Below are 27,655 nucleotides of genomic sequence, written 5' to 3'. Positions count from 1 at the left end.
TTGTCAAGCCGGTTCATAAACGAGGAATACCAAGCATCCAAATGTCACTTGTATCGAATATTATCGACTGCAAATGGTGGATGAATGTCATGCCATAAGCTCCTTCTCCCACGTCATCCCGATAGTAGGGAAAGTTACTGCGTTATCCGCTGGTTCACTCCCCCGGATTCCGAACCCGACGCTCTCATACAGACGCCGCGCAGCCACGTTCCTGGGCTCGACCATGAGACAAACAATGACTCTTGATGCTGAGATGCCTCGTGATTCCTCCATGGCTGCAGTTAAGGCGGCTTCAACAAGGCGTCGGCCGTGACCCTCTCTCCTCCGGCTGGGCGAGACGAACATGCCAACGATCAGGTACACTGCATGGCGATTCTTGATTGACGTCAAGTCTGGCGACTCAGACGAGTTCTCTCGTGTAAACAGCCTCCATGGCGTCGAGCTCAGGCTGGATTCCCCACCAGATAGCGACTTTGGCCCAAGGACGGTAACTGTACCTAGCCACTCATTATTTCCCAGCAGGTGGCACAGTCTGGAAGCACTGTCTTCTGAAGTAATACTGGATTCCTGATGTTCTAGGGCGACAAAGGTCTTGCTCAGGGGATTTGTAATGCGAGACAACCAAGTCTGATATGTAAATTGACTCTCGCGCTCATACGTTGATCCAAAGGCATCAGGGTCAAGTTGGAGTGCTTGCAGACGATTGGATTTGAAGCGATCAACGATGGCTTGTAGAGCATCTGGGGAGAAATTCGCATCTTTTGGAAGCAGTACGACATCGCCAAGTACAGGTCTGGTTGCCATAATGCGTGGATAATTAATTGTCTTTCAGTCCCAACTGCTTTGAGTGCGAGCAAGCCCCCGTGCTCTGGGGCAGAGATAGTCGAAGGAGTTTGTAATGATGGCCATTGACTCAGATGCACAGAAAAGGACTTTCCAACCCTGATGCTCAACTTAGAGTCATACAAGGCCCCTCTGATATGACTCCATGGCTGTGTTTGGACCATCGGGCTTGGGCCACTCTGATTGGTCCTTCTCTCTGTCAGTTGAATCAGGTGTTGCGGCGGGACTGGAGGGGTTTGCTCTCGTGATATCTTGACATCACTGGTCAAAGGAACAAACACAGTCTCAAGTGTTAACTTGCGTTAGCGGAAACATCGCCTTGGTAGTACAACTGTACGCCACAGATACCGGATTCTCCATCCTATCCACTTGCGTACACACGGCCTGTAGAACAGCCTGGTTCTCGTGACATCCAGGATGCTTCTCCTGTACAGTACATACAGTACATACATATCTCAAAAGACCTCTCTGAGAGAAAAAATCCAACCGTAGATCGCTAAATTTAGGCTAGCCCAATAAGCGCCCACATGCATCCTGAAACTCTGCTTCGTAAGTGGGCGCGTAGCTGAAGATCGTCAGCCGCCGAGTCCGGGGATATGCGCAGGCAGGCGCCTGCTCCAGTCAGCTGATTAGCTTGTATCAGCCTCATCTGACCCAACCCCAGCTGGCCGCCAGGTCACGCAGAGGGACACAATTCATCGCTAGTCACGGAATGGACTCTGGATTCAATTAACTTCATGCTTCATTATTTAAGAAATCGCACTTGTTTCTCCTTGTCGTAAATCAAGATACAAACGACATAACTATTTATCACTATTGCCGGTTACCAGTCGAGGGATAATTGTTTACATGAACGATACCCACTACACAGCAATCCAAGGACAACAATAATGGCCGAAACAACCGCGTTACCTCGAACATTAACAACCGCGTCTGAATACTACGCCGGATTCCAATCCACCAGACCCGGCCTGTCCCAAAAGTTCAAAAACATCGACGAAGAAGTCCATTTCAGAGAGTACCAGAGGCTTCTCCTGGATAGGAGAACGTACAATTTCGTTCTCGACTTTGGCAATGAAGATGCGTGGTGCGGTGTGAATCTGGACGAGGATGATCTGGTAGCGTTGATGGATGCGCCGGTATGGTTTCCCCTCCCCCCCCCCTTCTTAAGAAAATTTCCTTCGATGATCAGTTAATTCTATTATGTTTTCTACTGCTGCTGACTTGAGATTGACTCCCATCTGCGATGATTTAGAGACCGAAAGTCTTTGGCACGAGATGGATGTATGTGAAATATCTCCCGTTTAACATTTTCCTGCTTAGCCAAGGTCTGGGTCCCTTATAGATATTTATTTGCTAACTGGAACAGTAATATATGGGCACCAGAGAGACAGAAAGAATCCATCAAAGTACGTTATTTCATTCAGCTTTTCTTTGTCTTCTGACTTCATTCTCGTTCCTAACTTTCGACGCTCTCTTAGTATATCACGAAACAATATGGCGTGTCGGAGAGACTGCAGAAGATGATGTGCACAGAGCCGGTGCCCCAGACAAGACCTCCCACCGTGTCACCAGAGGCCTCCTCTGATCAAACAGCACCTCACCACAAGGGCAGCGGCAGTCACTCTGTGTCTGTCGTGAACAAACTGCATGAGTTACCTGACGGCGATCTCGAAGGAGCTTATCACCTTAACGACCTCGACCCGACCCATGCCAGTGGCGAAGTAGCATCCTCGTTCAAGAGTCTTACCTTTGCCAGTATCATTGACCAGATTTGGCATTTCTGCTCTGTGGACTACGGCCCTAAATGTAAGATCAGATCAGATCCTGTGAAGAACGCGTGGACCACGCCATCGCTGACATGCAATGGCCTCCTAGACACTTGCATCGGATACAATTCCTTGTACGCGGTCAAGATCAATGGGCGAGAGATCGATAATGGCAAGGGTTTGCCTAATGGCAAGAGAGTGTGGTGCTGGATTATTCTCTGCAACGATGGTATCTCAGATCCTTTCTCTCTCTCTTTTTTTTTTTAAGTATTATACCCTAACATTACTCTCACTCCTTCCAGGCACCATCATTTCCATGCAGGAGAATCCATTTCCTGGACCGTATACACCGACCGCTGAAGAGGAGAGGACAGTAATAGAGGCTGTTCGCCGGAACATAGTGTCCATTTTCTCCGGTGTGTCCAAACAGTATTCCGCGGACTCGGAAAGAGAATCCCTAGTAACAGTCCGTGTCCGCCACTTTTCGGACTCGGAACCGGACCAGGCGAGTATCAAGCAGGAGGATGGTCCCAGTTTGCTGTTGTACTACATCTTCGATGACTGGATCTCGAGCTACCGCCTGGTGGCTCGGAGGGAGCACATGTATGGTGCCATTCTGGACGACCTGGTCAGTCTTGCACGTGGGAGAGAGCACTATTGCACAGTTTCGATGCTGACGGATGCCTAGAGAAGGAAAATGCTGGAACGACCACAAGTCGACCTGGTCGATGACTTGCATTGGTTAGGCAGACGGCTTGCAGTCCTAAGGCGTGTTTACAAGAGCTATGAGCAGATCGTAGTACGCCTCCTGCAGAGACAGCGTCTGCTGCGCGACGAGGCACGCTCTCAACGCGAGAACCCTTTCCTTGTGAACGGGTCGAATGAGACGGATGTCCATGACTCCATATACTCGATGTCGCGAAGTGCAATATTAGGCACTGCGGAACAATACGACATGCCAGTAGGCGTCCGCCTGAGCTCCGCAGCAGTTGGCCGCTTCGAGCGGCTGGCGGATCGCATCCAATTGTACTGCCTGAGCGAAATCGAGTCATGCTTGATAGAGAAGGACTCACTCACGTTCATGGTAGACGGTCTCCCCTGCTTTGTGACCATGGGTATGGGGCTGATTTGTATAACAGAACTTCAACCTGATCGCACTCAAAGACTCGCAAGCGGTTGAGAAATTGACGCGAATCACCATTCTGCTGGCCAAGGTGACCATTGTGTTCCTGCCCGTGAGTCTGATGACCGGTTATTTCTCGACCCAGATCCAAGATCTGCAGCACACCTTTACAGCGCGCGCATACTGGATCTCGTTTGCGGTGTTGATGTTTCTCTCCATTGTTCTCCTCGCCCTGTTTGGCTACGCGAGCGACACCATCGAGGGCAAAACCATCTACCAGTCTCTCTTCCGAACATTGTTCAGGTCCTCGAAGGCAAAAATATCCAAGGAACTGGCATCACAAAACGTGCGTATTGAGAAATACGCGGAGGGACGCAGGCGGTAGCGGGAGCAATGGGGGATGGATTGATGAGCTTGTCGAATATGTATGAGCACTGTAGAACCTGCTATGCTGTATAGTAATAGTGGCTAGCTGCATAAGCTCGCGGTTATCCAGCAACCGGGATCCTAGATGATGTTGTAGCCGACCCATGGGCCAGAGACATTGAGGCCGTTAAATGGACAGCCAGAGGAAGGTGTGGGGATTGGCGAACAGGAGCGCACAAATCACCGATCCGCAAAGAGGACAGTCATTTGTAGATCTTCAGGAGGTCGTGGTTCCGGTATGAAGACTGGAGCCTGCAGTGCTGATGGAAGGTTCGGTGTGCCCCGTAATGTACGATAGCGCCATCGCGCCAGGCAGCTGATTTCACCGCAGAAACACCGTGTCCTTTTCGTGTGGCGGGGACTGAAGGCAGTTCACAGGCGAGGCGTCGACACGCGCAGTTCAACGCAGCAGAGGACCGAGAATAAGCTCCACCGGTATCGTTTCAGCTCTATCGAGCGTTGCCAACGCAAAATACCATCGTAATCAGCGTGCTCGTGGGCGTTGGGCGGCCTTGTCTATCTCGTGGGCGTGCTGCTGGTTAGTGACGGAAGCTACGCTTGCAGCCGCATTTCTTGATCTGGCAGGGCACCCGAAATTTCACACCAACTCTGTCTTCCTGCTAAGTAAGACTCCGCGAGACGCAACGCATCTCACGCAAACGCCATCTTCCCATCCTCACTGACGCGAGTGGATTGTCTCCTTGTAAGTATCCTGCTGCATCGCGTCCCCTTCTGCCCTGTAACCCCATTCCTGCCGCTGCCTCCTGACCGTGGACTCGGGGGTCTCCACAATTACATTCGAGACCGTCTACTGCCACTCTAGCCTCTCCCCTGCAGGCCATCTCGCCATTCTCCCCCCTTCTCCTTGTCGCCACGTTCGAGCACTTACCTCCGGGTGCCTTCGCCCAGGTCCTCGATCTGTCTTCTGTCGCGTCTGGCTGCTTGGAACTGACTGTTGCTGACCGAGTGCTGTCGTTGCTAGCCATTGTCCTCCCCTCACCGCCGCCAACATGGGTCTGACTTTCTCGAGGTTGTTCGATAAAATATGGGGCAAGAAGGAGATGCGGATTTTGATGGTTGGTCTTGATGCCGCCGGAAAGACCACCATCCTGTACAAGCTGAAGCTCGGTGAAATCGTCACCACCATCCCCACGATCGGTTAGTTGTCCTCTTTCCATCGTCTGTCTGGTCGCTTGGGTTGGGGGTCGCTGGTGCTGTCGCGTGAGCAGGGAGGTGGGAGGGGAAGAAAGGAGAGGCATCACTGACGAGTCGAATCTGCTTCAGGTTTCAACGTCGAGACTGTCGAGTATAAGAACATTCAGTTCACCGTCTGGGACGTTGGCGGTCAGGACAAGATCCGTCCCCTGTGGAGACACTACTTCCAGAACACTCAGGGTATAATTTTCGTCGTCGACAGCAATGACCGTGACCGTATCGTGGAGGCCCGGGAGGAACTCCAGCGCATGCTGAATGAGGATGAACTTCGTGACGCTCTTCTCCTGGTTTTCGCCAACAAGCAAGACTTGCCTGTACGTCTTGGATCCTTTGTCACCTGACTTTGGTATATCTTCTGTATGGACACTTCTGACACTATTATCCACACAGAACGCCATGAGCCCCGCCGAGATCACCCAGCAGCTGGGCCTGCAGAGCTTGACGCGCCGTGCTTGGGTAAGTGTGGCATCCTTGGGTGTCAGGGCTAGGTTTCTAACTCGATGTCATAGTATATCCAATCCACTTGCGCTACCACTGGTGACGGTCTGTATGAGGGTCTGGAGTGGCTCGCTGAGACTCTGAGAAAGACTGGTCGTGACTAGATGAAAACGAGCGGGTCCTCAGCTTGATGGTGCTTTTTTTGACGAGGAATACCAAGTCGGGGAGACGGGGGAGTTGTGAAAGGGGGTGTGAATGATTCTCGCCGAGGCAGATGGACTTAGTACATGTGTGTTCTCTTAACGGCTTCTTTCTCATTGCTCTCTCCTACTATGCTATTAGCCACTTTATTCCTCTTTCCTTGCCGTCATCACTGGCGTCGATTGAACGAGTTATTTTTTTTCCATGACCGAAAACCCGTGTGTTGCTTGTCCTCTTGTTGTTTTTTCTTGTCCCGATCTTAAGCGTCAAATGAAATATCTTATGTCTAGAGTCTTAGTCCCCTGTCTGTTTATTATATTCTGAGACGGCTGTCTAAATAGAATTGCTGTGAGGGTATTTTCCCCCTAACTTCTACAGCTGTAACCACCGTCAACACTATTCAAGAACGTTTCGTCTACGTAAACCGGCGATATGAAAGTCACATGGTCCTGCACAGAACGATTGATGCGAGGCCCAATGCCATTGTCCAGGATCAAGGCTCTCCAGCACTGTCAAAGCGTGATGATTCGTACGTATGTACTCTTTATCTAGACGTGGGCATTGGTTTTGACACGCAACGCAACAAGGTGAATAGGGATTCGTCAGTTCAGGAGATGAGTTTCTTTCATTTCATTTCATTTCTTTTCTTTTCTTTTAACCTCGAAAAGAACTGCTGAAGTTAACACTGTTAAATAAATCTCCAGCCACGCGTCTCGTCCTCAACCACTCCGACAGATCAGGACCGATTTCATCCAGGACTGGAAGTGGCCTGTCCTCGTGACCTGACCGCATCTTGTCTTGCGGTGTGACATGCCCGCGGCCGTCACTGGTCCTGCGTACAGTACAACACGGACTGTACGTACATACCCCGTACAGTACAATATTGAGTAACAGGCCTATTCTACCTATACTCGGTACCCAGGTACATACACTTGTGAACCGGATCTGCCAGCATGGCACGCAGCTTGTTTTTTCTTTTTCAACGACTCTATATAGAAGTACTTCCCTTTCTTATTCGTTTTTTTTTTCACGTCTACGCTCATCGATAACTTCTTGCTAATGATACTGGTTATCTTACCTTTCTTCCTCTACTTGGATAGATTGGTCCACCGCGACTATTATGCTTTTTTTTTGGGCCCTAGGACCGGGTGGCACAGCCTTGACATCCCTGGGGTAATTATATATATCTGCGTTCTGCAGTTTGTGAAGCTGAGGAATCAGTGCTGCCCCCATGCCTTCATCCGCAAGAGGGAATCTTAATCTTAAAGGACCTCCCAACCCGGAGCGGAGGTCGTGGGATCGCACCGCAGCGCCAGATAATAAATAACACGGCGGAGCGGAGCGGAGATGTACTCCGTACTTGAATCCATCAACCAGCTTGCTCATCGTCTGTATCTGGGTATGTCGTGTTTTGTTTTTCTCACGCCCGGCGTTTCGAAGCAGCGCCACGTGCAGCGAACGGGGAGATCTGCCAGCTCACCCCTGTGATGGGAGCGTTCATCTCACGGATGTGAAGGTTATCCTCGAGAGAACGACAAGACTTGGTGTCGTTTCGCCCGATGGTTTTAAGAGGCAGTACTCTGCTCTGTGTCAGACTTATATAGTCTTATTATCAATTCCCCAGGCGGTTCCTCACTTTATTCCTCACCATACGGAATACATATACTTAATAGGTTGTCCTCAATCTACTATCCGTACTGTTCGGTATATCCCTTACTATATTCCAATCACGTGACAATACAAAAACGGAAGTTGATAAGAGGGATCAGTCTTGATCTTCAGGAGGGATAATCGTAATCAAGACGGCCATCTGCACGGGTATTACTCCGTAGGCCGTCTGATGACCATGAGTACTCCGTATACTCCGTACTGTGAAGATCATCTGCTGTGCTTTCTCCGTCTTGGCAGTGCTAGCTGACCCCCTGACCGTCTGTCTTCCTGAAATAGAACGTGAGGATTTGAGGACAGCCGAGCTCTGCATCATGTGGCGGGCTCCTGATTGGCGGAGGACGAGAGGTGTACTTTCGTCTGTTACTCCGGATGCTGTCTGTTTCCCGGACAAGCTGCAGGTTACTCTGTTCTCTGTACCACAAACAATGCCTGTTATTATTTACTGCCGTGCGATGAGGCCGTGGGTCGAGCTGCTGGACTGCAGAATCACCGCCATCCACGAGGCGCCTGATTGCACCGTCATGCGTGCGCGTCTCCCGCCAGGCCGCCGTGGGGCAGCCGTTTCCGGGCCTGTCACAGGCTAGAAGACGCCCAGGGGTCCATATCGCTTTGGCAACCGTTCGCGGCGTCTCTGCGCGATGGCAGAGCATGGCCTTGTCGGCCGCCCTGGCTGCGTGCTCTCTGCCTCTCCACTCCGCTGGCAGTTCGCTTCTTTCCTCTGCTCCATCGTTGTGGATGTTTCCTATCTCCTGCCTTCCAAGTTCCAACTGCCTCAGCAGGCGTTGCCAACCCTGGTCTGCCGCACCGCTGCGTCGTCTCTGCTTCCGTGGATTCGGTTCGTGCTTCCGCAGTCTGGACCGTTCGGTCTCTTGGCATCGTAACTGCTAACAAAAATAATTCCTCCCAGACGGCCACTGCTTCGATTCGATAAGAAGACACCTCAAGACGGATCCAACTGCTGAGTCAGTCACAGGCGTCAGTACTGACGGCCTCTGGACAAGACGGATGCTCTCGCTCGTGCGATGACCGGACAAACAAGACATCGCGCTGTGTCCGATACGCATGCGGGCACATGGTCTCGCCGACAGCTGCTCGAGAAACCCGATCTTGAAAAGGCCTCGTTGCCCCCCTATGACTCGGCCAGTGAAGACGAGCAACCCTACTCCGACTCCTCGCGAGTCACCCCCGGTTCTCACCCATCCCGGCAGCTAATGCTGGGCAGTCCGTCCCGCCGGCGGCGGCGGCCGAATGGCGCCAGATTCTACCCTGTCCCCCATCGGCTGATGCGATGGCTGTGTTTCGCCCTGCTCTTCGCCCTCATCCTCTTCGTCCTCACCCTTTTCCGCTTCAGTATCGTCAAGCCCGCCCAGCAGATCCCGCTGGAACTACCCAAATCCGCCCCGAAGCCGCCGCAATGGGAGAGCTTCCCCTTCCTGAAGCGCTACCACGGCGGAGTCCGCACGCTGGTACCCCGCAAGGAAAACGTCCCCGAGTACCCGGGAGACGGTCCGGAGGAGAAGATTGTCCCCGAAGATACGGACAAGGAGACGAGCAACCCCCAAGCCCGATCGGAGCAAGGTCCGTCCATGACCAGCTCGCCGTTCGACCCGTATCCGGACTACAAATCAGAGGCCTACATCAAACAATATGGCGAAAAGAAGGACTGTTTCTTGGATGAGGAGGAAACCGTCCGGATCCCCCTCGTCCACCACTACAAGGGCGTCCCGCGAGGCTTCCCCGACGCCGTCATGGGATCCAACGAGATGATTGGCATCCAAGACGACGTCTGTTTTGACCGCTTTGGCCGCCTGGGGCCATATGGACTGGGCTACGGGGTGAAGAAAGGCGGGACCGGCGCAGGTCTCGAAGGCGATCGTGCTGGAGCGGAGCGAGTCTGGAACGATGTGCCGCCGGTCGATTTCCGCCAGGTCAACTGGGCGGCCGCCCAGAATCGATGTGTGGCCGCCAACAACCACCGCTTCAAAGATCTCCCAGAGCAGCCCCGATTGGACCGCATGTTTGCCATGCCCGTTGGTGCTTCTCCGCCCCGTCTGGCCGAGGCGCCCGCGCCTTCGAGCAAGAAGGAACCCCGAAAGGGCACCGACCGTCTGCCTCGGACGGCCGTTCTCATTCGAACCTGGACGGACTACCACTACACTCCCGAAGATCTCATGTACCTGCGGTCGTTGATCGCGGAGCTGTCCCTGCTGTCCGGCGGGGAGTATACGGTTCACTTCCTGATCCACGTAAAGGACGACAACCTCCAGATCTGGTCGGACGACGAGACGTACGAGCGTGTGCTCCGCGAATCGCTGCCCGAGGAATTCCACGGCATGGGTACATTGTGGTCGGAGCGACAGATGGGCCTCATCTACGGCGGACTGGAAGAAACATTTACGCGGGGGCTGCCGGTGCACGGGGTCTACCGGAGCACGTTCATGCCGGTGCAGTATTTCGCCTATCTGCACCCGGAATACGACTACTTCTGGAACTGGGAGATGGATGTCCGATACACGGGGCATTGGTACCATCTCTTCGACAAGGTGGTCAGCTGGGCTCGCGCGCAGCCGCGGAAGGGGCTCTGGGAGCGCAATGCTCGCTTCTACGTGCCCTCGGTGCACGGGCCGTGGGAGGATTTCATCCAGACGGTTCGCGTCCAGACCGAACTCGGGACGAACAGCCCCAACAACATGTGGGGACCGCTGAAGGAGGGCAAAGATCCGCTGGACCCGAACAACAAAGACGTGGGCCGACACGGCGACAAGTTCATCTGGGGACCCGAGCGACCGCACGAGAGCGATATCCTGGAGGTTGAAGGCGAGGGCATCCCGCCGACGACGATGGAGAAGGATCGGTACGAATGGGGGGTTGGTGAAGAAGCGGACCTGATCGTGTTCAACCCGCTGTACGACCCGGAGGGCACGACGTGGCTGCTGCGGGACGACGTGACGGGGTACAACAAGGAGAACGGGATGCCGCCGCGGCGGACGGCGATCATCACGGCGTCGCGGCTGTCGCGCAAGCTGCTGATGACGATGCACCGCGAGACGAGCCTGAAGCGGCACACGATGTTCTCGGAGATGTGGCCGGCGACGACGGCGCTGCACCACGGGTTCAAGGCGGTGTACGTGCCGCACTCGGTGTACATCGATCGACGATGGCCGGTGCACTATCTGGAGTCGGTGTTCAATGCGGGCCGCAACGGGGCGTCGGGCGGGGCGCGGACGGCCGTGTTTGGCGACCGCGAGCACAACTTCCGGGGCACGACGTGGTTCTACTCGGCCGGGTTCTCGCCGAATCTGTGGCGACGCTGGCTGGGGTACAAGGTGGACAACGACGGCGGCGAGGAGGAGGAACTCGCGGGCGAGGGCCGGATGTGTCTGCCACCGATGCTGCTCCATCCGATCAAGGAGGTGGAGATGGTGATTGACGATGGGGGGTTGGATGTTGAGGGTTGATATGATGATTGTTTTACTTCATTCTTGTATGATTTTTTTTTCTTTCCTTCACTGCATATGTATCCATCGGGGGTTTGTTTTTAGCGTTTCTTCTTCTGCATGCCGGTCAGGGCGACCGGAGTGATGGCTGCTTTCCTTCTTATGCTTCCCTTCTTATGGATACTTGTATCGGTATTGGTATTGTATAATGGGTAGTCTGCACCTGTCTACATCTTTCTTTGTTGCTATTGTTATTTCTGTTTTGCAGGTTGAGGATACCTGGACCTCAACTGGCTGTGGATACCCAGACGAATCCTCGAATCCATTTGGGATTGCTGAATACACATAGCGGTCATAATACCAGGTACTTTGTACCCTAGCTACGGTATGGACCTGCAGGAAGTATTAGTAAAAAAACATGTTACCTAGATGGTCATTAGGTTCGTTGCCAGATACATTATTTCAGTACTCTGTATGCTTATCCTGCCTTGCCTTGCCCAGTTGCCCTATTGGGATGGGATTATTTATATTCAATGCACGTGATACGATCTATTCTATTCTATACTTAGCATTCGTACTGTACTGTACTGTACTGTACGTCGAGTGACGAGTGACGAGTGAGTGATGCTCTATATTTATATCCTCCTCAATAAATAAATAAATCGTAAATAATAATAATAATAATAATTAACACCGTACCGAATCGGGGGAGCTTCTTTTTTCAGAAAACTTGTAATGTCATTTATTCGACCATTATTATAACCTCCGTACTCCCTTACAGAGTAAGGTCAAATAGAAATAAATAAACTGTTTTATTTAACTATGTATGGGAAACATTAATTAGAATTATTATTATAAAAAAAAAGAAAAAACAGTTATATAACAAACAGTTACCTAATTCATAATTCTACAGTTGTTAGTGAGTAAGTACTATTAATTTTTTTTAAAAAAAAAAGAAAAAGAAAAAATGCTAATTTTAGGAAACACGTTAATTTTATATATTATATATAGCTTCCTGCCAAAACCTCAAAATTTAGATCACTTAGACAGTTTAGTGGTTAGGTAGATTAGACTAGATAGAAATTTCATGAAGCCTTATTTTCTTCCTCCTAAAATCCAATCTCATGATGTACGGAGTATCTTGGTAGATCATGATCATGATCATGATCATAGGTCAATGTTACGCGCTGGGTCCAACCGTAGTCGTCGATACTTAACGATGGTGGTTAGGGAAGGATCAAGGAGTCTTCCTAACTCTGTGTCGTTCACGAGCACGCGACGGTCTAACTGACCCGGGTCTCCTCTTTCGAGACAACGGCCTACCTGGCGAAGGGCTCTTCCTCGAACGATCTCTCACAAGTATAAAGGGGTCTCGCAGGATCACACGTTAAGGTACCTCAGATAAACAAATAACAACGACTAGGTCAGAGGCAACGCCTACTAGAGCTATACCGAGGTATACCACTAGTAGTAAGAAGTCTTACTGACCCCCAAAGTAAGTATCTTAGTAACTCAAGTTGAATGGATTGAATTAATTGAGCGCGAGTAAGGAAAGACTAGATACATGGCTGGAATTTCCCCTCCTTTTATATCTCCTCCTGAGTATACCATTTGTATACCCTTCAGTGGTATGCCATTGAGGTCTTCCGAGGCCTTTTGGTATACCTTTCTTGGTATATCTGAATGGTATACTTATACCATGTCACGTGATCTCTGATGGTATGTCTTTGTGTAGTTCCTGCCTTGCGGGGTAATTGTTTCATCCTGCATCGCTGTGTTGGACAGCGTTGTCTCCTGTTGGTTCATAACAGTCAAGTCATACCCTAGGTAGTAGTAGTAAAAAAAAAGATGAACCCTCCTAAGTCTTATGATAAAAAAAACTTTTGGTTAGTAAAAATAGGAAGGTATTAATTTTTTTAACTAAATAATAGTTGATTACTTTCTTAACGTTATATATATTTTTTAACAACGGTCAGATATGTAGAACTTTTTTAAATGATGTTAATTTTATTTTTTTTACAGAAAAAAAGAAAAATTGTCAAATGACTCTCCATCGATCATTTCTAAAAAAAAACCCCTTGATTGATCCCGTAAGGTGAATATCCTGTCTGTCACTCTGTCTACTTCCTGGAAAAAGCAAAAGAAAAGAAAAAGGAAGCTATCCCGAGCTCTATTACGGAGTACTCCCCTCGGACGATTCTCCGAAAAGAAATCTCGGCACACTTTCCTGGACAACTCTCGGCTTGTATTACCCCGTAAGTTTAACCCGTTCGATTCCAAATTTCCCCGCACATCGATCGGACGACGCCCTCCGGAGGCTGTTTACGGGATCCACGTCGACAGTAGAAATACCTAATGCCGTGTAATATTATTCAATCCAGCAGGCAGTCAATCAATCGAATGGATCGGCCCGTCGGTATTGTTTCTGGCCCGACTGGTCTGGTCTGGTTCGGCCTAGTTACCAGTGTTCTTTTCTTTTCTTAACCTTCCCACTGAAAGAGTGCATGATGAATGCAAGCTGCTGAGTTTATATATAGAGCTAGAGCTGCGAGGGTATAAATTACTGGATAAATGTGATTCTGAGAGATGAGATGAGTTCTTTCTTTCTTTTCCTGTGACTGGACTACTTGAGTACTTGACTATAGAAGCTGCTAACAGAATTCTTTTTACGACTACTACATATACCATGTCTGCTTCACACATCATCAACCTCCCCAACACACCCCCCATCACCGACGACAACGACAACCCCTCGGCCATCAACCCCCCCGCCATCGCCCAGCAATGGCTCTCCTCTCTCGTCTCCGTCCTGCGCACGAACGACTTTGCTCGTCTGCAAGAGGAGCTCTTCCACCCCGACTCGTGGTGGCGCGACCACCTCGCGCTGCAGTGGGATCTGCGCACAATCCGGGGGGCCGAAGGCATTGCCGCGTTCCTGCAAGAGCATCAGCCTACCGCGCAGCTGTCGGCGTTGAAATTGCAGGATGAGGGCCGGTATCGGCCCTCGCTGCACGAGCCGGAGAAGGAGGCTGGTTTGCTGTTGACGTGGATTGTGTCCATGTTTTTCTTTGAGACGAGGGTTGGTCGGGGGGTGGGGTGTTGAGGCTTACGCAGGAGAATAATTCCAGCAATAGTACTGGCAAGTGGAAGGCGTACGCAGTCTACACCTCTCTTCAAGAACTCAAAGGCTTCGAGGAGCCGCTGGGTCCGAGACGGGTGTATGGCACGCTCAACTCGATGCCTGGCGGATCCAGCAAGGGCACCTGGCTAGAGCGAAGGAAGAGGCAGGTCGAATTCGTGGATGAGGAGCCGCAGGTTCTTGTTGTGGGGGCTGGTAGGCATACTCTTACAAGTCAGTCAGTCAGTCAGGATTATTCAGGCTAACTGTCTGTGTGCAGGTCAATCCGGCCTGAATCTCGGTGCTCGACTCCAGTTGCTTGGAGTATCGACGCTCATCATCGACAAGAATGAGCGCATTGGCGATAACTGGAGGAAGCGGTATAGGGTATACCCTCCTACATAGGTATACATTCTGCTTGAGCGACTTGCTAAGGTATCTATCTGCAGACGCTCGTCACCCACGACCCCGTCGAATTCACGCACATGGCCTACCTCCCCTTCCCCAAGAACTGGCCACAGTTCACGCCCAAGGACAAGCTGGCCGACTGGTTCGAAGCCTACGCAAACCTGATGGAGCTGAATGTGTGGACGCGGACGAGTATCCAGAGCGCCGACTACGACGACGATGCCGGGAAATGGACCGTCACTGTGTCCAGGCCTGACGGTTTCCAGGTGCTGCATCCGCGTCACCTCGTCTGGTGCACCGGACATTCTGGAGAGCCCAAGATCCCTTCTTTCCCGGGCCAGGAGGACTTCCAGGGCGTGGTCTACCACGGAAGCCAGCACCAGGACGCGTCGACCCACAACAATGTCCAGGGAAAAAAGGTCATTGTCGTCGGCACGGGAAACAGCGGACACGACATCGCAGAGAACTTTTACGAGAATGGCGCCGAGGTCACCATGCTGCAGCGCAGCGGGACGTATGTGCTGTCGCTGGACAAGGGGGTGTTTATGCTGCATGAGGGGACGCATGATGAATGGGGGTGAGCAGGCACCTTGCCCTGAAGAAAACGCAACAATTCTTATAAGTTACTAACATGATGATGATATGTGTAGCCCCCCCACCGACCAAGCAGACATCTTCTCCGAAAGCCTCCCCTTCCCCGTGCAATTCGCGCTAAACGTGTACCTGACCAAACGCATCTCTTCCGTCGACGCATCCCTCCTCTCGGGTCTCGAGCGCGCAGGCTTCAAAATCTACAAGGGCGTCGACGACTCCGGCATCGCGCGGCTGTACTTCACGCGCGGAGGCGGGTACTACATCGATGTCGGTTGTAGCCAGTTGATCATCGACGGCAAGATCAAGGTGAAGCATTGCCCCGGGGGAATCGCGCGGTTTACGCCCAGGGGAATCGTCCTGAATGATGAGGAGCATACCGAACTGCCAGCCGACATTGTCGTCCTGGCTACGGGGTACGACAACATGCGGACGACGGTGCGCAAAGTCCTAGGCGACAAGGTCGCGGATCGGTGTAAGGATGTCTGGGATTTGGATGAGGAGGGGGAACTCAATGCTGTATGTTGTCCAGCCCAGTCCAAAGACTACTCACGGATAAAAAAATTCCCTGGCTAACTGTTATAGATATGGCGACCCTCTGGCCATCCTCACTTCTGGTTCATGGGCGGAAACCTCGCCCTCTGTCGCATCTACTCCAAGTTCCTGGCGCTGCAGATCAAGGCCATCGAGGAGGGGTTGGTGCCGGAAGATTCTGCTGCTGCTGCGCAATCGAAATTATAGACTTACGTCTGTACATACCGGATGTATAGACACAAAAGTCAGCCAGGAAAATCAATCGATAGATCTAAGTCCTACCCTTTCATTCTTGACCTCGTAAGCAGTAGTTACGGCCACGCTATGTCGCTTCATTATTTTCACTGAATTCAGACTTTTCATTAACTACGCTAAGTAAGGCTACAGACTAATGATCAATACAATATCGAGTCATTCGTGCTTCACAAGTACCTCTGCCCTCAAAGGCAAGAGTTAAGTCCTATCTTCGTCAGCTAGGTAAATACCCAAACTGCCACGGAAAATACACCGGCCAGAATAGCCGCCCCGGCCGAGAGCTCGCGCGTACGGGGTGCCGCGGCATGAAACGGGGCTGGGGTAGGACTGACCGTGACAGTCGTGGTGCTGACAGTCGCAGTCGCAGTGGCGGTCGCCGTTTTTGGCATTACATCTTCGCCGTCATCCTCCACAAGCTCGAAATTGCCACAGTTGAGTCGAGTCGCGTTGGCCGTGTGCACGACCACAGAGAGATTGCCAAAAAACGCGATGTTGTCCGGGGTGGTCGACAGGTAGTAGTCGATGTACTCGGCGAAGAAGGGCTCGTCGTCAACAGCGACAATGGACCCATGTTTTCCACTCAGGTCACCCAGCTGGCAAGTGGCAGGCTCGCTGGCATTGCATGCAGGCTGCTCGCCACGGTTGTAGGGGTCGAGATGGGACAGGGTTTCAGTGCAGTTTCCATCCTCTGGCACTGGTTCCATGTGGATATGGTAGACTGGGCAGTCAGTATATGGCCATGATGCAAGACGCAATGAGAACATACTGAATGGTCCGTAGAGACTTTCATCAGGAAAGCCGGTGAAATTGACCCGAAATTTAGCCCCGACGCCGTCGGGTCCCCCAGACCCGCTGATGGTGCCGCGGATGCCAGTAGTATTCTTGTCGAGCAGGGTCGCCTTGTAGGTCACAGGGATGTTACCATGGACGACGGGAGCACGGAGGTACTGTGCACCAGCTTGGCTGGCAGTGAGGGCGAGGCCCAGGAGAAAGATGCCATTGAATATGGGCTGCATTCTGACGGACAATCGAGTAAGCAGGTGCATAACAGACGCAAGACATGTACAGTACTTTACTTACTTAAGATGTGTACTGCTTGCTATCAGACGATGATGTATGTATGTAGAGCAGTGCTAAGTGGATGGCAAATATTCAGTCGAGATGGTGACTGAGGAAGAGAAGAAGAGGGAGAGGAAGAAGAAGAGGAAGAAAGAAGAGAAATTGAATCGAGGGATGCTGTCTGCTTGGAGGAAGGGACCTGCCAGGGACCTGCGAGGTAAGTACTGCCAGTGCGATTTCCATTTCTGGTAATGTTGGCAGAAGGAAGCCGCAGAGAGGAAGTTAAGAGCCTTCCTGAATAGATTCACAGCAAGCAGTATTCTCAAGCATGCCTTTCTCCATGGTGCCTGCAACCAGCGACTGTCAGGATTTCTCTGAAGTGGTTCAGGGATTAAGTGACCAGAAACGAACCAGTGTGTGTACTTCCTAATGACTGAAAGGATAATTTTATTGACTGTCGATTTGAATAGCTACTTGCCAAGATTTGCTTATTATGATAAACAGAGAGAAAGTGAGTGAGTGACAGCTGCTTGCTCCAGACGGTGCTTTCCCTGACACGACATCGAATGATAAACTGGAGAGGAAGAAATCCAATCTGTGTTGAGCAGATGAAGAACGAGAGAAAGACAGACCTGGCTGAGCAGGGCAGACTTGAAAACCTGCAAGCTGTTACTATGATGAGTACGCACAACCTATTCAATTCTCCTCGCTAGCAGCAGGAGTTGAGACGACATGCAACGGACTCGACAGTCCAACCCGATCAACCGTCTTCGTATACACAACTCCCCCGTTCTGTCGATCCTCATGCACAACCAGGTCTTTTCGATTGGTGTCGACGAGAAGGCGGATCAAATCTGGACGCATATAGTGTCCGCCCTGTGTATGGTCAAATGTCAGCTGGATATATATCACATATCTCATCTGGAGCTATTGCAGCAGGGACCTACAAAGTCAGCAAGCGACTTTGACAGATGCGTCTCATCGAGATCAATCTGATAGATCGTCAGCATAACAGACTCTCTTTTATGTTCTTTTTGAGCACTCACATCAACAATAAGAAGGCCTTGGAAATCCTTATCCGGATGAGGAACCAGATTCTGCCCATCCGGCCCAAAGATCCGACCATGACCGTTGTAGATGTGCGGATCCTCCAGCTCCTTGCCAGGAGGCGTGTTGAGCTTGATGCCCTCGGCCGTGATGGTCTGCCAGGGGGCCAGCGTGAACGTTCCGGTTTCGATGGCATAGGCCGGGGTGACGAGCTGGTATTGTCAGTATCATCACGTTAAAAAAAAAAAAGAAGGCAGTTACTGCAGATGCATATGAAAAAGAGATACCTACATCAGCATTCGCCTCAGCGATATTCGTATACGGATCCGGATACTTCAGCGTTTCCACTCCCGGATAGAGCGGCCACGCCGCGACATGAACCTGCTCGCCAAGCGACGCAGCATACGCCTTGAGAAACGGATTCATATTCTCCCAGCAATTGAGCTGGCCGACGCGGCCAATCTCCGTCTCGACAACAGACTCAGTGGTGTCGCCAGTACCGTCGCCAAAAACAAGGCGCTCGACATGCGTCGCCTTGATCTTGCGGCGGTGGTTGAGGATATCGCCTGTGGGGGAGATCAGCACCTGCGAGATATACAGACTCGCAAAATCGACCTCCGAGTAGCCCAGGGACACGAAGATCCTGTTGCGTCTGGCAGCCTCGCGGATGCGACGCATCTCGTCCGAATTGGAGGGGAGGCTGTTCTCGCGGTATTTCTTCAGCAGGGGAAGACTCTCCTGGTAGTTGACCTTCCAAGCCCAGTAGACGTAGCCTGGGATCCCTAGACCGTCTGTTAGCAACAAATAAACAGTCAACTAGGGACCATCTAGGTACAGAGGCTGGGATACGGACATAGTTCCGGAAACGCAATGAACTTGCAGCCCGCATGGCCAGCTTCGTCAATCCAGTGGATGGTGCGGCGCACGGATTCCTCGAGATCAAACCAGCCTGGTTCGGCGTTGACGGCGGCAGCTTTATATTTTTTGGTGATGGTTGGCATGTTGAGCAGTAGTTGCAGTTAGGTAGGTAGGAACAAAAATAGTGTGCAGTTAGGCAGGTAGTTGCTGTGTTTCCTTTTTAGGCAATTAGGCAAGAAATACTAGTTGAATTGACTAGCAAAGTAGAAATTCTCCGAATATCATTGCTGAAGCAAACATAACGAAGACAGACAAAGACAGGATTTCTATCTCCTTTTATAACAAACCCTACCCCTCTATATGTAGTAGTCCTAAATTAATCCTTCGTTTCTAGACACAACAATCTCATGATGTCCACTCCCCCTCCCTCTCTCTCATGATGTTCCTCCTCCTGTGCAACCATCCAATTCGGCTCGGTTTCTTCGGGGTTGACGTTGATAGGTATGCCCTTGATTTTATTCATGTCGTTGAGCTCATGATCGTTGAACAGGGGGCGAGGTTGTACAGAACAGGTTTCGGGATATGTTTAACGGCATCGGCATCGGCATCGGCATCGACACATCGGCATGAGTGCGGGGACGTGGGCAGGCGCATCTGCAAAGATCAGATGGTGATGGAGCTAGAGTACAGGAGGAACTGGGACCCGTAAAAGGAGTCTCTCCATATATGTAAATTCTATCGAATTAACAAAGGAAGAAAATTAGAGTAACCCCCCCTCCGCAATGAATGAATATTATTGATATTAATTTCGGTACCCTACTTTACTTTCCAATGGACCGGATCGGCAGGAAGCTATTATTGCATAGATTCTAAATTGGAGAATATGTAGATACCCTAGACCTAAGACTATACTTAGCTATTACGCAACCAAGCAAGTTGAATCCCTAACCATGTTAAGTAAGTAGATAGGTATGTACTGTACTGTACATGTAGGAAATACATGTAGTTAGTTAATCCAACTCCAATTTACCAAACGAGGTCTTTAGTAGGTATAGTAGCGTATGTTCTGAGAAAGAATGAGGGGAAGAAGACCATCCTGCAAGCAAAAAAAATCATGCAACCGCAGGTGCACCTTGAGGAGTCTCTCTCTCTGGTTACCACCATTCTATTCTAGTCGTCATTGATTTATCACCTTTGTATGTAATGCACTACCCCCTGCTGTGTATATCGTACAGTAAGCTCGGTTCGGCCCTTTCGGCATCTTCGCATCTTCGGCATCTCCTCCGCATCTGTTCGACGTTTCTTCTTCTTTTTCTCTCTCCTTTTTTTTTATTTTTTGGTCATCAGAATGTGCTTTCTTGGAACCAGACGCATAGCGAGCTCCTGACCAGCAGGCAGGCAGCGTCGTTGGAGCGGACTGCAGTCTTCCCTGCTGGCGACAGTCCAGCTGCATTAGTTGCATATCTAGCAAATGGCCCAAATCAGCATTTGAGCCTGAAAGACTTGTCCACTCATCTTGCGATATGACTAGCTGGTCAAAACAGACTGGTTTGTCGGTAAACTTGCACTCGACGCCGGCTTCACGCACCGCTGGCAGCAGGCTGGGACCGTGTCCGGGCTAGTATGCACCGGCTCGACATCTCCAGCAGCTGTGACACAAGTTATTTGAGATAGTTCTTGGCTTCAATAATGCAGAATAGAAGGGCTGGTTGACGTACGCTCCAAGCCCGCTTGCGATCACTGTCGGCCACTGGCCTTATTCAGGCGGCGACTCTTCGTCTTGCGGGATCCATTCCATGTCCACGCGATAGACTATGCATCTGATGCATTTGTCTCGTCAGTCAGTCAGTTGGAAAATTCCCGGCAGATGGCTCTATACTGCACGTTCTACTGGCGCGAAGACAGAAGCGGGGAAGATAAGATGGCAGCCGGATCGCGCTTGGTCGAAGCTGCTCTTCTTATCAACGAACAAGCGAATCCTATCAGCCCAGGCACGTCGATAGTCCGGCTGCAGCGCACGCATCGATCGAGTTATTTAGCCATAAATACGAGGTAAGGCTGCAAGCACGTCGTCATGGCATCGTGCATCTTCTCCAGGCAGTCGCTGCTACCATGGCCGCGTCCGAGAAAGTGAAACTCCCCTCGGGGACTCCGCCCATCGCAGTGAGTGAAGTGACCATGGAGTCGCTAATAATCGATCCAGTCGAAGAAAAGAAAGTCCTGAGGAAGATTGACCGAGTCGTCATGCCGCTCATGTTTGTCGTCTTCTTCTTCCAGTGTAGGTACAGTATATGTCCCATGACAGCAGTTTGTTTGCACTACTCGCTGACCAGTTAGTCAGTCCTCGACAAGCAGACCATCAACTACGCCTCCGTCTTTGGCATGCAGCAGGACATCCACGTCTCCGGCACCGACTTCTCCTGGGCCGTCAGTCTGTTTTACTTTGGCCAGCTGGCCGCGCAGTTACCGTCGGCGTACTTCATCGGTCGATTCCGCGTTGCGACGGTTGTGGGCATCACCATGTAAGCAGATATCTTGCCCAGAGCACGGAAGTAATTGAGACTAACTGTCCAGTATCCTCTGGGGCGCCTGCGAGATGTGCCAGGGAGCGCCCTTCAACGCGTCCGGTCTGCTGGTCGCCCGCTTCTTTCTCGGCTTCTGCGAGGGCGCTGCTTCGCCGAGCTTCGTGATCCTGACCAGTAACTGGTATACGCGCAAGGAGCATCCGATGCGAGTTGCGTACGTCGTCTCTCTATTACAGTCCTTTCGTTGCTGACGGGACCGGTGTCTGGGAGGGCTGCAGCGGGTTCGCGCAGATCATCGGCGCCATCCTCATGTATCTCATCGGACAGTCGACCAGCATGGCCATTGCCAGCTGGAGGGTCATGTTCCTTGTCTGTGGAGGCGCGACCGTCCTGTCAGGCGTGCTGTTTATCTGGCTGATGCCTACTGATACCACCACGGCGTGGTTTCTCGACGAGCACGAGAGGAAGATCGCCACGGAGCGACTGGCCAGGGACCGGGCCACGCGAGACCGGACTCAGTTCGACAGAGACCAGGTGAAGGAAGCGCTGGTCGATCCTCAGATCTGGATTCTCTTCCTGCTCGCGCTGTTCATCTGCATTCCGTCGCCGATCTTGAAGGTGTGCAAACCTTACAAAAAGAAAAAAAAGTACAAGTCTACTTATTAATTTAATTTACTATGTTTATAGTTCTCATCTCTGGTCATCGACGACTTCGGCTTCAGCAATTTCCAGACCATGCTCGTCGGCCTCCCCAGCGGTGCTCTCCAAATCGCCACGATCTGGACCGCCGCACTCGCCATGCGCTTCACGAGGAACATGCGGTGCATCTGGGGGATAGCGCTGGCATTGATCCCGCTGGCGGGGAGCATCGTGCTGCTGACACTACCGGCAAGACACCAGCAGTGGGGGATCGTGGTCAGCACCTGGCTGGCAGCGCAGTCCTCGTCGCTGATGGTCGTGACCCTCAGCCTGATGGCGTCCAACGTCAAGGGGAACACGAAGAAGTCTGCCGCCGGCGCCGTCTACTTTCTCGGGATACTCGACTGGCTGTATCGTGGGGCCGCAGCTGTGGCAGGCACCTGACGCGCCGCGATACATCAAGGGATGCATCTCTAGCATCGTCAGCTGGGCGTTGCTGATCTTGTTCTTTGGCGTGTATTACCTGCTGTTCCGGAGCGAGAACGCAAAGCGTGACGCGAGTCGGGCTGAGCAGACGGATGATGGCGCAGGAAAGGTCGAGGACGAGCTGCATGGCGATGTCGATTCGGACCTGACGGATAAACAGGATCGGAAGTTTCGGTATACGGTATAGTTGGCGATAGTGGTAGACGTCTGTGGATGTCTTCTGCTTATGATGTAGTCTGGGCAGATATATAGCATAAAACTACCTTCCTAGGTAGGTATATATTTCCAATTCAGGAAATTGGGTAGATACATGTACCGTAAATGGTAACGACAGTACGTATGTATGTATGTACAGTACATGTATGTACGTACAATACGGTTTCCCTGAAAAAGAAGCTCATATAATATCATCATCCATCGATTGCTCGCTACTATTCACTACTCTATAGGAACCATCTTCCTCCCCACCTCCTCGTCCAGCACCCTCCACCGACTTACCTGCACGCGCCCATCCTTCAGCACAGCCAGAAGTCACCGATCCGGATCATCCAAGACCCGAATATCCTCGAGCGGATTCCGCGCGAGAACCAGCAGATCGGCCGCAAACCCGGGCTTGATCTGCCCGAGGAACTGCTCCTGCCGCAGCATCCGCGCGGCATTGATCGTCGCCGACTGCAGGATCTTTACCGGCGACAGGACCCCCGCGCGGAGGGCGAATTCGCTCGTCTCGAACTGCGTCATGGGGCCGAGGAGGTCATGATCTTGAGGAAGTCGGCGCCCTGCCGCAGCTGGTCGCGGGCGACGCGCAGGCACTCGGGGACGCCGTCGCAGAGCAGGCCGCTGGTGCCGAAGACGTGGCCGCCGCTGCAGGGCGTCGTGTCGTAGACGTCGCGCGTGTCGCCATGGCCGCCCGTCTGGGTGAGCTGGTGGCCGGCGATGAAGAGCCGGGGCCGTCGGACAACGCCCTGCGCGATGGCGTCCTTCAGCGCGATGGAGCTGCCGCCGCAGTCGCGTGCCGTCGTGAAGCCGCGCTCCAGCATGAGCCGGCAGAGATGCGGCTGGCGTAGAGCGATCACCTCTGGCCGGAGCTTCTTCATCTGGCCCAGGGTGGCCTCGCCGGGCACGGCGTTCAGGTGGACATGGCAGTCGATCAGGCCGGGGCAGAGGTATTTACCTTGGAGATCTACTTCGACGGTTGTGTCGTTATTGTTACTGTCGCTGTCGACAATCACCGGCGAGCCTCCGGGTTCTTTCTGGTCGTAGATGACGCTCTCAATGCGGCCGTTGGCTGTCGACACGGTGACGTTGCGGTGGACGACGCCCTCGACGGGGTCGACGAGCGATGCGCGACGGAAGACGTATCGTTGAGGAGGGGGAAGAGTCCATGGGATGCCAGTACCAATTGGAGCCATGATAAAGCGATATCAAGTATCATGAACCCTCATGCGGAATGCAGTGAGAACATGTGCCTGATCCGTAGATGCCGATCCGTAGAGGTACTGTATGTACAGTATGTATGCATGTGTGTGAGCATTTTCTCAAGACTATGAAGAATCATCAAATCAGTTCTCCTGCTTTAATGACACTCGGGCTTCTCTGCGGAGTTATCATTATCTCAGTAATTAATTCTGGCACCGGCCCGTGCCGTCCGCCGTTCTAACTTCCGGGTCAACGAGCCGACGTTGATAAGCTAGTTGATGCTAATCGATGCTAAGTGTTAGTCGGACTCTACTGCGGGGAAATATGCAGTCTGATAAGCAATGCCCACGCAGCAATAAGTGGGCCGTACTGCGTACAGAGTATACAGCTAGGAGTTGATATCTCCACTGATAGCGTGGGATCAGTCATTCCATTCGGGAAGGTCAGGGTTGACAGTTCTGTCTGGAAATATTTTTCTTCAGGAAAAAAAAAATGAAAATAGGAAAAAGAGAAGAAACAGAAGAAAATGCCACCCAACACTCCCCCATGGCAAGAGCGCGCCCGCGCCAAACAGGCACAAATCCTGGCCGACGTCCCACCGGCCTTCATCCACACAGAGCTGACCTTCTCGGAGACGGACACGCAGAGCATGCTGGAAGTCCCGCGGACGCTGCTCTCGCCGCTCGAACAAGAAATCACCTCGCTGAAGGCCGAAGACCTGGTCGCGGCGCTCGTCCGAGGGCAGTACACTGCCGTCCAGGTCCTGGATGCGTTCACGCATCGCGCGGCGATTGCGCATAGGCTGCTGAACTGCTGTCTGCAGTTCTGCTACCGGGCTGCGCGGGCCAGGGCGGAGGAGCTGGACAGGTATCTCGCTGAGACGGGAAGACGGTTGGGCCGTTGCATGGGCTGCCCATCTTGGTCAAGGACCAGTGCCGCGTCAAGGGGACGGAGACGACGTGTGGATTTATCGCCTTCCTGGGGGAGGTGGATGCTGAGGACTGCGTCTTGGTCGATCTCCTCACCAAGGCTGGCGCCAATGTGTTTGTCAAGACCAGTCTGAGTGTGGGCTGTATGTGGGGGGAGACGGTGAACAAGTAGGTGGCACTCTTCTGCTGGAAATCATAAATATCATCCAGATGCTGACATCGGGCAGCATTATAGGCAGAACCAGCAATCCGTACAATCGATCGTTTTCCTGCGGTGGATCGAGCGGTGGTGAAGGAGCCTTGCTGGCTTTCAGGGGGGGTCCGATGGGAGTGGGAACTGACCTGGGAGGGTCGATCAGAAGGTAAGCAGGTTGACACCTTCATTCTATTCTCTCTCTTTGTCTATTTCATCGCCATGCCTTAATATCCAATCTAATTCAAACAGCCCATCCGCCTACCAAGGCCTCTGGGGCCTGCGCCCATCAACCGGCCGATTCCCCTACCATCGCATGCGGAACAGCTGCGAGGGACAAGGGACAATCCCGTCGGTAGTCGGCCCCATGACACACTCGCCTGCATCGCTCGAGCTCTTCGCCAAGACGGTCGTCGACTCGCAGCCCTGGCTGGCCGATCCGAAATGTCTGCCCATCCCATGGCGCGACGCAGAAGCGCAGGAGATTGCCAGAGAAGGACGCAAACTGCGGATTGGGATTATGCACTGGGACAAGGTCATTCTGCCGCAGCCGCCGATCCGGCAGGCGTTGAAGGATGTTGAGGAGAAGCTGAAGGAGGCGGGCCATGAGGCCTTTGCCTGACGATTGACCAGGCGCGCGCGCTGGACCTCGCAGTAAGAATCCCCTGACAGAAAGAACTTAAAAAAAAATCCGAAAGAAACCTGACTTTTGTCCTTAGCTGCGCATCTTTTCCGCCGACGCAAACGGCGACATTGAGCGGACGATCGCCCTGTCGCAAGAGCCCGGTCTGGAGATGATAGGTAAGACCAACCGGGCGCCGTTGACCATCCTCGAGTCGTGGGATCTGGCCGTCGAGCGGACCAACTTCCAGGCGGCCGTGCTGCAGCAATGGGCAGCAACAGCCTCAGCAGCAGGAGGAGAAGGCGCTGTCATGGACGCGTACATCGCCCCCGTCAACCCGTCCATCTGCCCCAAGCACGGCGACTACAGCCGCGTCCGGTACCTGGCGTACGTCAGCACGGTCAACCTGCTCGACCTGTCAGCGTGTACGGTGCCATGGACCTTCGTCGACAAGCAGCGGCCAGCGCACCAGGCTGATGACCCGTCTGGCGAGCGCGATGCAGCAGGAAACCCCATCCCGGCGCCGACGTGCGATCTCGACCGCCGGATTCGCGCGAACTACGACCCGGTCGTGTACGACGGACTGCCGGTGACGGTTCAGGTCGTGGCGAGAAAGCTAGAAGAGGAGAAGGTGATTGCGATTGCAAAGGTGCTGGAGCGGCTGAGGGGTGGCCAGGGATAGATTCTCGTTGACAGAAACAGAAGTCGTTGTACATACTCGTGTCGTGAAGAAATGAGAGGGAGAGTGAGTCGTGGAGCCCTGCCCTAGCCCTAAGCCCTGGTCGGTCGACTGCCTACGTAGGTAGTTAACAAAAATAATAAATTTACGTATGACCTGTTATATACTATACTGACACTAACTGACAAGCTGCACTGTGAATCCAGTAATCAATAACCATAATAATCATCGATTATATATTCTAATTCTATCCTCCCTTTCATATGCTTCTTCCCTCGTCCCTTCCAAACCTCGCACGACGCATCATTGCAAGCAAGCATATTATCATAAATATATCCCCAATCGCCATCCTTACTATCCTCCTTCGAAAGAATTTCTTTCTTCCTCGTAGATATTATCTCAGCCCAGATTAGATCACATCAGATCTATCCATCTCTTCAAGACTTTAATTATTTAGTTAGAGAAGATTAGAAGTCAAACATGGTAATAACGATAGATGTATAGGTTCGAATATATAATATAAAAACAACCACAGCATGTACTGCTAGCAGCAAATGCATGATATTTATTCTATTCTATATTGATGCTATGTTATGATATTGATGAATTCAGCTCTCGATTATGATGGTACTCGTCTTCTTCCGTCTTCCTGAGAGGTATTATTACACCAATTTATTAAATAGATCTAATACTAGTATTACTATTAATTTCGGTTGTTTTTTATTAGTTTTTTTTTTAAAAAGTTTCTTCCCATAAACAACGGTGTATCGTAGTTTGAAGTTACTTGCGCTCATTTTATTTAGTTTATTTATTTCAATTCATTTCATTTCTATTAGGTATTTTGTTTTTTTGTCCTCCATTCCATTCCGCTAAAGTTCATCTCTCTAATTCTATATTTCGTTGAAGAGAGATATTGTTGAAAATCCCTCTTCTCCTTCGCAGAAGATAATTAAGGGCGGTCCAGTCCCGCTTCTTTCTTTCTTTCTTTCGAGCTGGGGACTGTGTATTAAATAAATATCGTAGGGTAGTTAGTCAGAGAAAAAGGGATATCGTCGTGGCCGCTTTCTGCCACAAAATAAATAGTCAGAGAGGGTTGAAGGGTTGAACAGATGGGGAAAAAAAATAACACGCTCGCATCAACATGCATGTACAGGAAGAAGATAGTCAGGA

At 51.7% G+C, this 27,655-nt stretch overlaps 9 protein-coding genes across 9 annotated transcripts; 5 read left to right on the top strand and 4 right to left on the bottom strand.

Annotated features, from left to right (window-relative positions):
- Positions 1-1,733: 1,733 nt before the first annotated feature.
- Positions 1,734-5,978, top strand: T310_1005 (ADP-ribosylation factor; the record flags this gene model as incomplete). Its single annotated transcript, XM_013476129.1, has 13 exons — positions 1,734-1,982; positions 2,099-2,127; positions 2,189-2,252; positions 2,325-2,841; positions 2,915-3,240; positions 3,301-3,727; positions 3,777-4,081; positions 4,259-4,450; positions 4,650-4,699; positions 5,144-5,319; positions 5,446-5,690; positions 5,767-5,832; positions 5,886-5,978. The coding sequence occupies 13 exons, from the start codon at positions 1,734-1,736 to the stop codon at positions 5,976-5,978; spliced, it is 2,739 nt and encodes a 912-aa protein (XP_013331583.1).
- A 1,025-nt stretch (positions 5,979-7,003) lies between these two features.
- T310_1004 (uncharacterized protein) lies at positions 7,004-7,401 on the bottom strand (the record flags this gene model as incomplete). Its single annotated transcript, XM_013476128.1, has 2 exons — positions 7,004-7,025; positions 7,094-7,401. 2 exons carry the CDS (start codon positions 7,399-7,401, stop codon positions 7,004-7,006), a joined length of 330 nt encoding a protein of 109 aa, XP_013331582.1.
- A 1,307-nt stretch (positions 7,402-8,708) lies between these two features.
- Positions 8,709-11,144, top strand: T310_1003 (uncharacterized protein; the record flags this gene model as incomplete). The annotated part of the gene is made up of 1 exon (XM_013476127.1): positions 8,709-11,144. One exon carries the CDS (start codon positions 8,709-8,711, stop codon positions 11,142-11,144), a length of 2,436 nt encoding a protein of 811 aa, XP_013331581.1.
- A 2,665-nt stretch (positions 11,145-13,809) lies between these two features.
- T310_1002 (uncharacterized protein) lies at positions 13,810-15,981 on the top strand (the record flags this gene model as incomplete). The annotated part of the gene is made up of 6 exons (XM_013476126.1): positions 13,810-14,202; positions 14,274-14,457; positions 14,522-14,628; positions 14,691-15,163; positions 15,300-15,759; positions 15,826-15,981. The coding sequence occupies 6 exons, from the start codon at positions 13,810-13,812 to the stop codon at positions 15,979-15,981; spliced, it is 1,773 nt and encodes a 590-aa protein (XP_013331580.1).
- A 266-nt stretch (positions 15,982-16,247) lies between these two features.
- T310_1001 (Superoxide dismutase Cu-Zn) lies at positions 16,248-17,045 on the bottom strand (the record flags this gene model as incomplete). Its single annotated transcript, XM_013476125.1, has 2 exons — positions 16,248-16,747; positions 16,796-17,045. 2 exons carry the CDS (start codon positions 17,043-17,045, stop codon positions 16,248-16,250), a joined length of 750 nt encoding a protein of 249 aa, XP_013331579.1.
- Positions 17,046-17,784: 739 nt separating this feature from the next.
- Positions 17,785-19,136, bottom strand: T310_1000 (Cyanide hydratase; the record flags this gene model as incomplete). Its single annotated transcript, XM_013476124.1, has 5 exons — positions 17,785-17,985; positions 18,036-18,080; positions 18,135-18,347; positions 18,427-18,917; positions 18,989-19,136. The coding sequence occupies 5 exons, from the start codon at positions 19,134-19,136 to the stop codon at positions 17,785-17,787; spliced, it is 1,098 nt and encodes a 365-aa protein (XP_013331578.1).
- Positions 19,137-21,105: 1,969 nt separating this feature from the next.
- Positions 21,106-22,657, top strand: T310_0999 (Major facilitator superfamily transporter; the record flags this gene model as incomplete). Its single annotated transcript, XM_013476123.1, has 4 exons — positions 21,106-21,271; positions 21,335-21,515; positions 21,755-22,136; positions 22,241-22,657. The coding sequence occupies 4 exons, from the start codon at positions 21,106-21,108 to the stop codon at positions 22,655-22,657; spliced, it is 1,146 nt and encodes a 381-aa protein (XP_013331577.1).
- Positions 22,658-23,380: 723 nt separating this feature from the next.
- Positions 23,381-24,055, bottom strand: T310_0998 (uncharacterized protein; the record flags this gene model as incomplete). The annotated part of the gene is made up of 1 exon (XM_013476122.1): positions 23,381-24,055. The coding sequence occupies one exon, from the start codon at positions 24,053-24,055 to the stop codon at positions 23,381-23,383; it is 675 nt and encodes a 224-aa protein (XP_013331576.1).
- A 533-nt stretch (positions 24,056-24,588) lies between these two features.
- Positions 24,589-26,488, top strand: T310_0997 (Acetamidase; the record flags this gene model as incomplete). Its single annotated transcript, XM_013476121.1, has 4 exons — positions 24,589-24,929; positions 25,219-25,353; positions 25,437-25,719; positions 25,904-26,488. The coding sequence occupies 4 exons, from the start codon at positions 24,589-24,591 to the stop codon at positions 26,486-26,488; spliced, it is 1,344 nt and encodes a 447-aa protein (XP_013331575.1).
- Between the last annotated feature and the right edge of the window lie 1,167 nt (positions 26,489-27,655).

The sequence above is a fragment of the Rasamsonia emersonii genome, assembly GCF_000968595.1.
Source record: "Rasamsonia emersonii CBS 393.64 chromosome Unknown ctg1118621759970, whole genome shotgun sequence".
Taxonomy (NCBI): domain Eukaryota; kingdom Fungi; phylum Ascomycota; class Eurotiomycetes; order Eurotiales; family Trichocomaceae; genus Rasamsonia; species Rasamsonia emersonii.
This window is presented reverse-complemented; position numbering and strand designations above follow the sequence as displayed.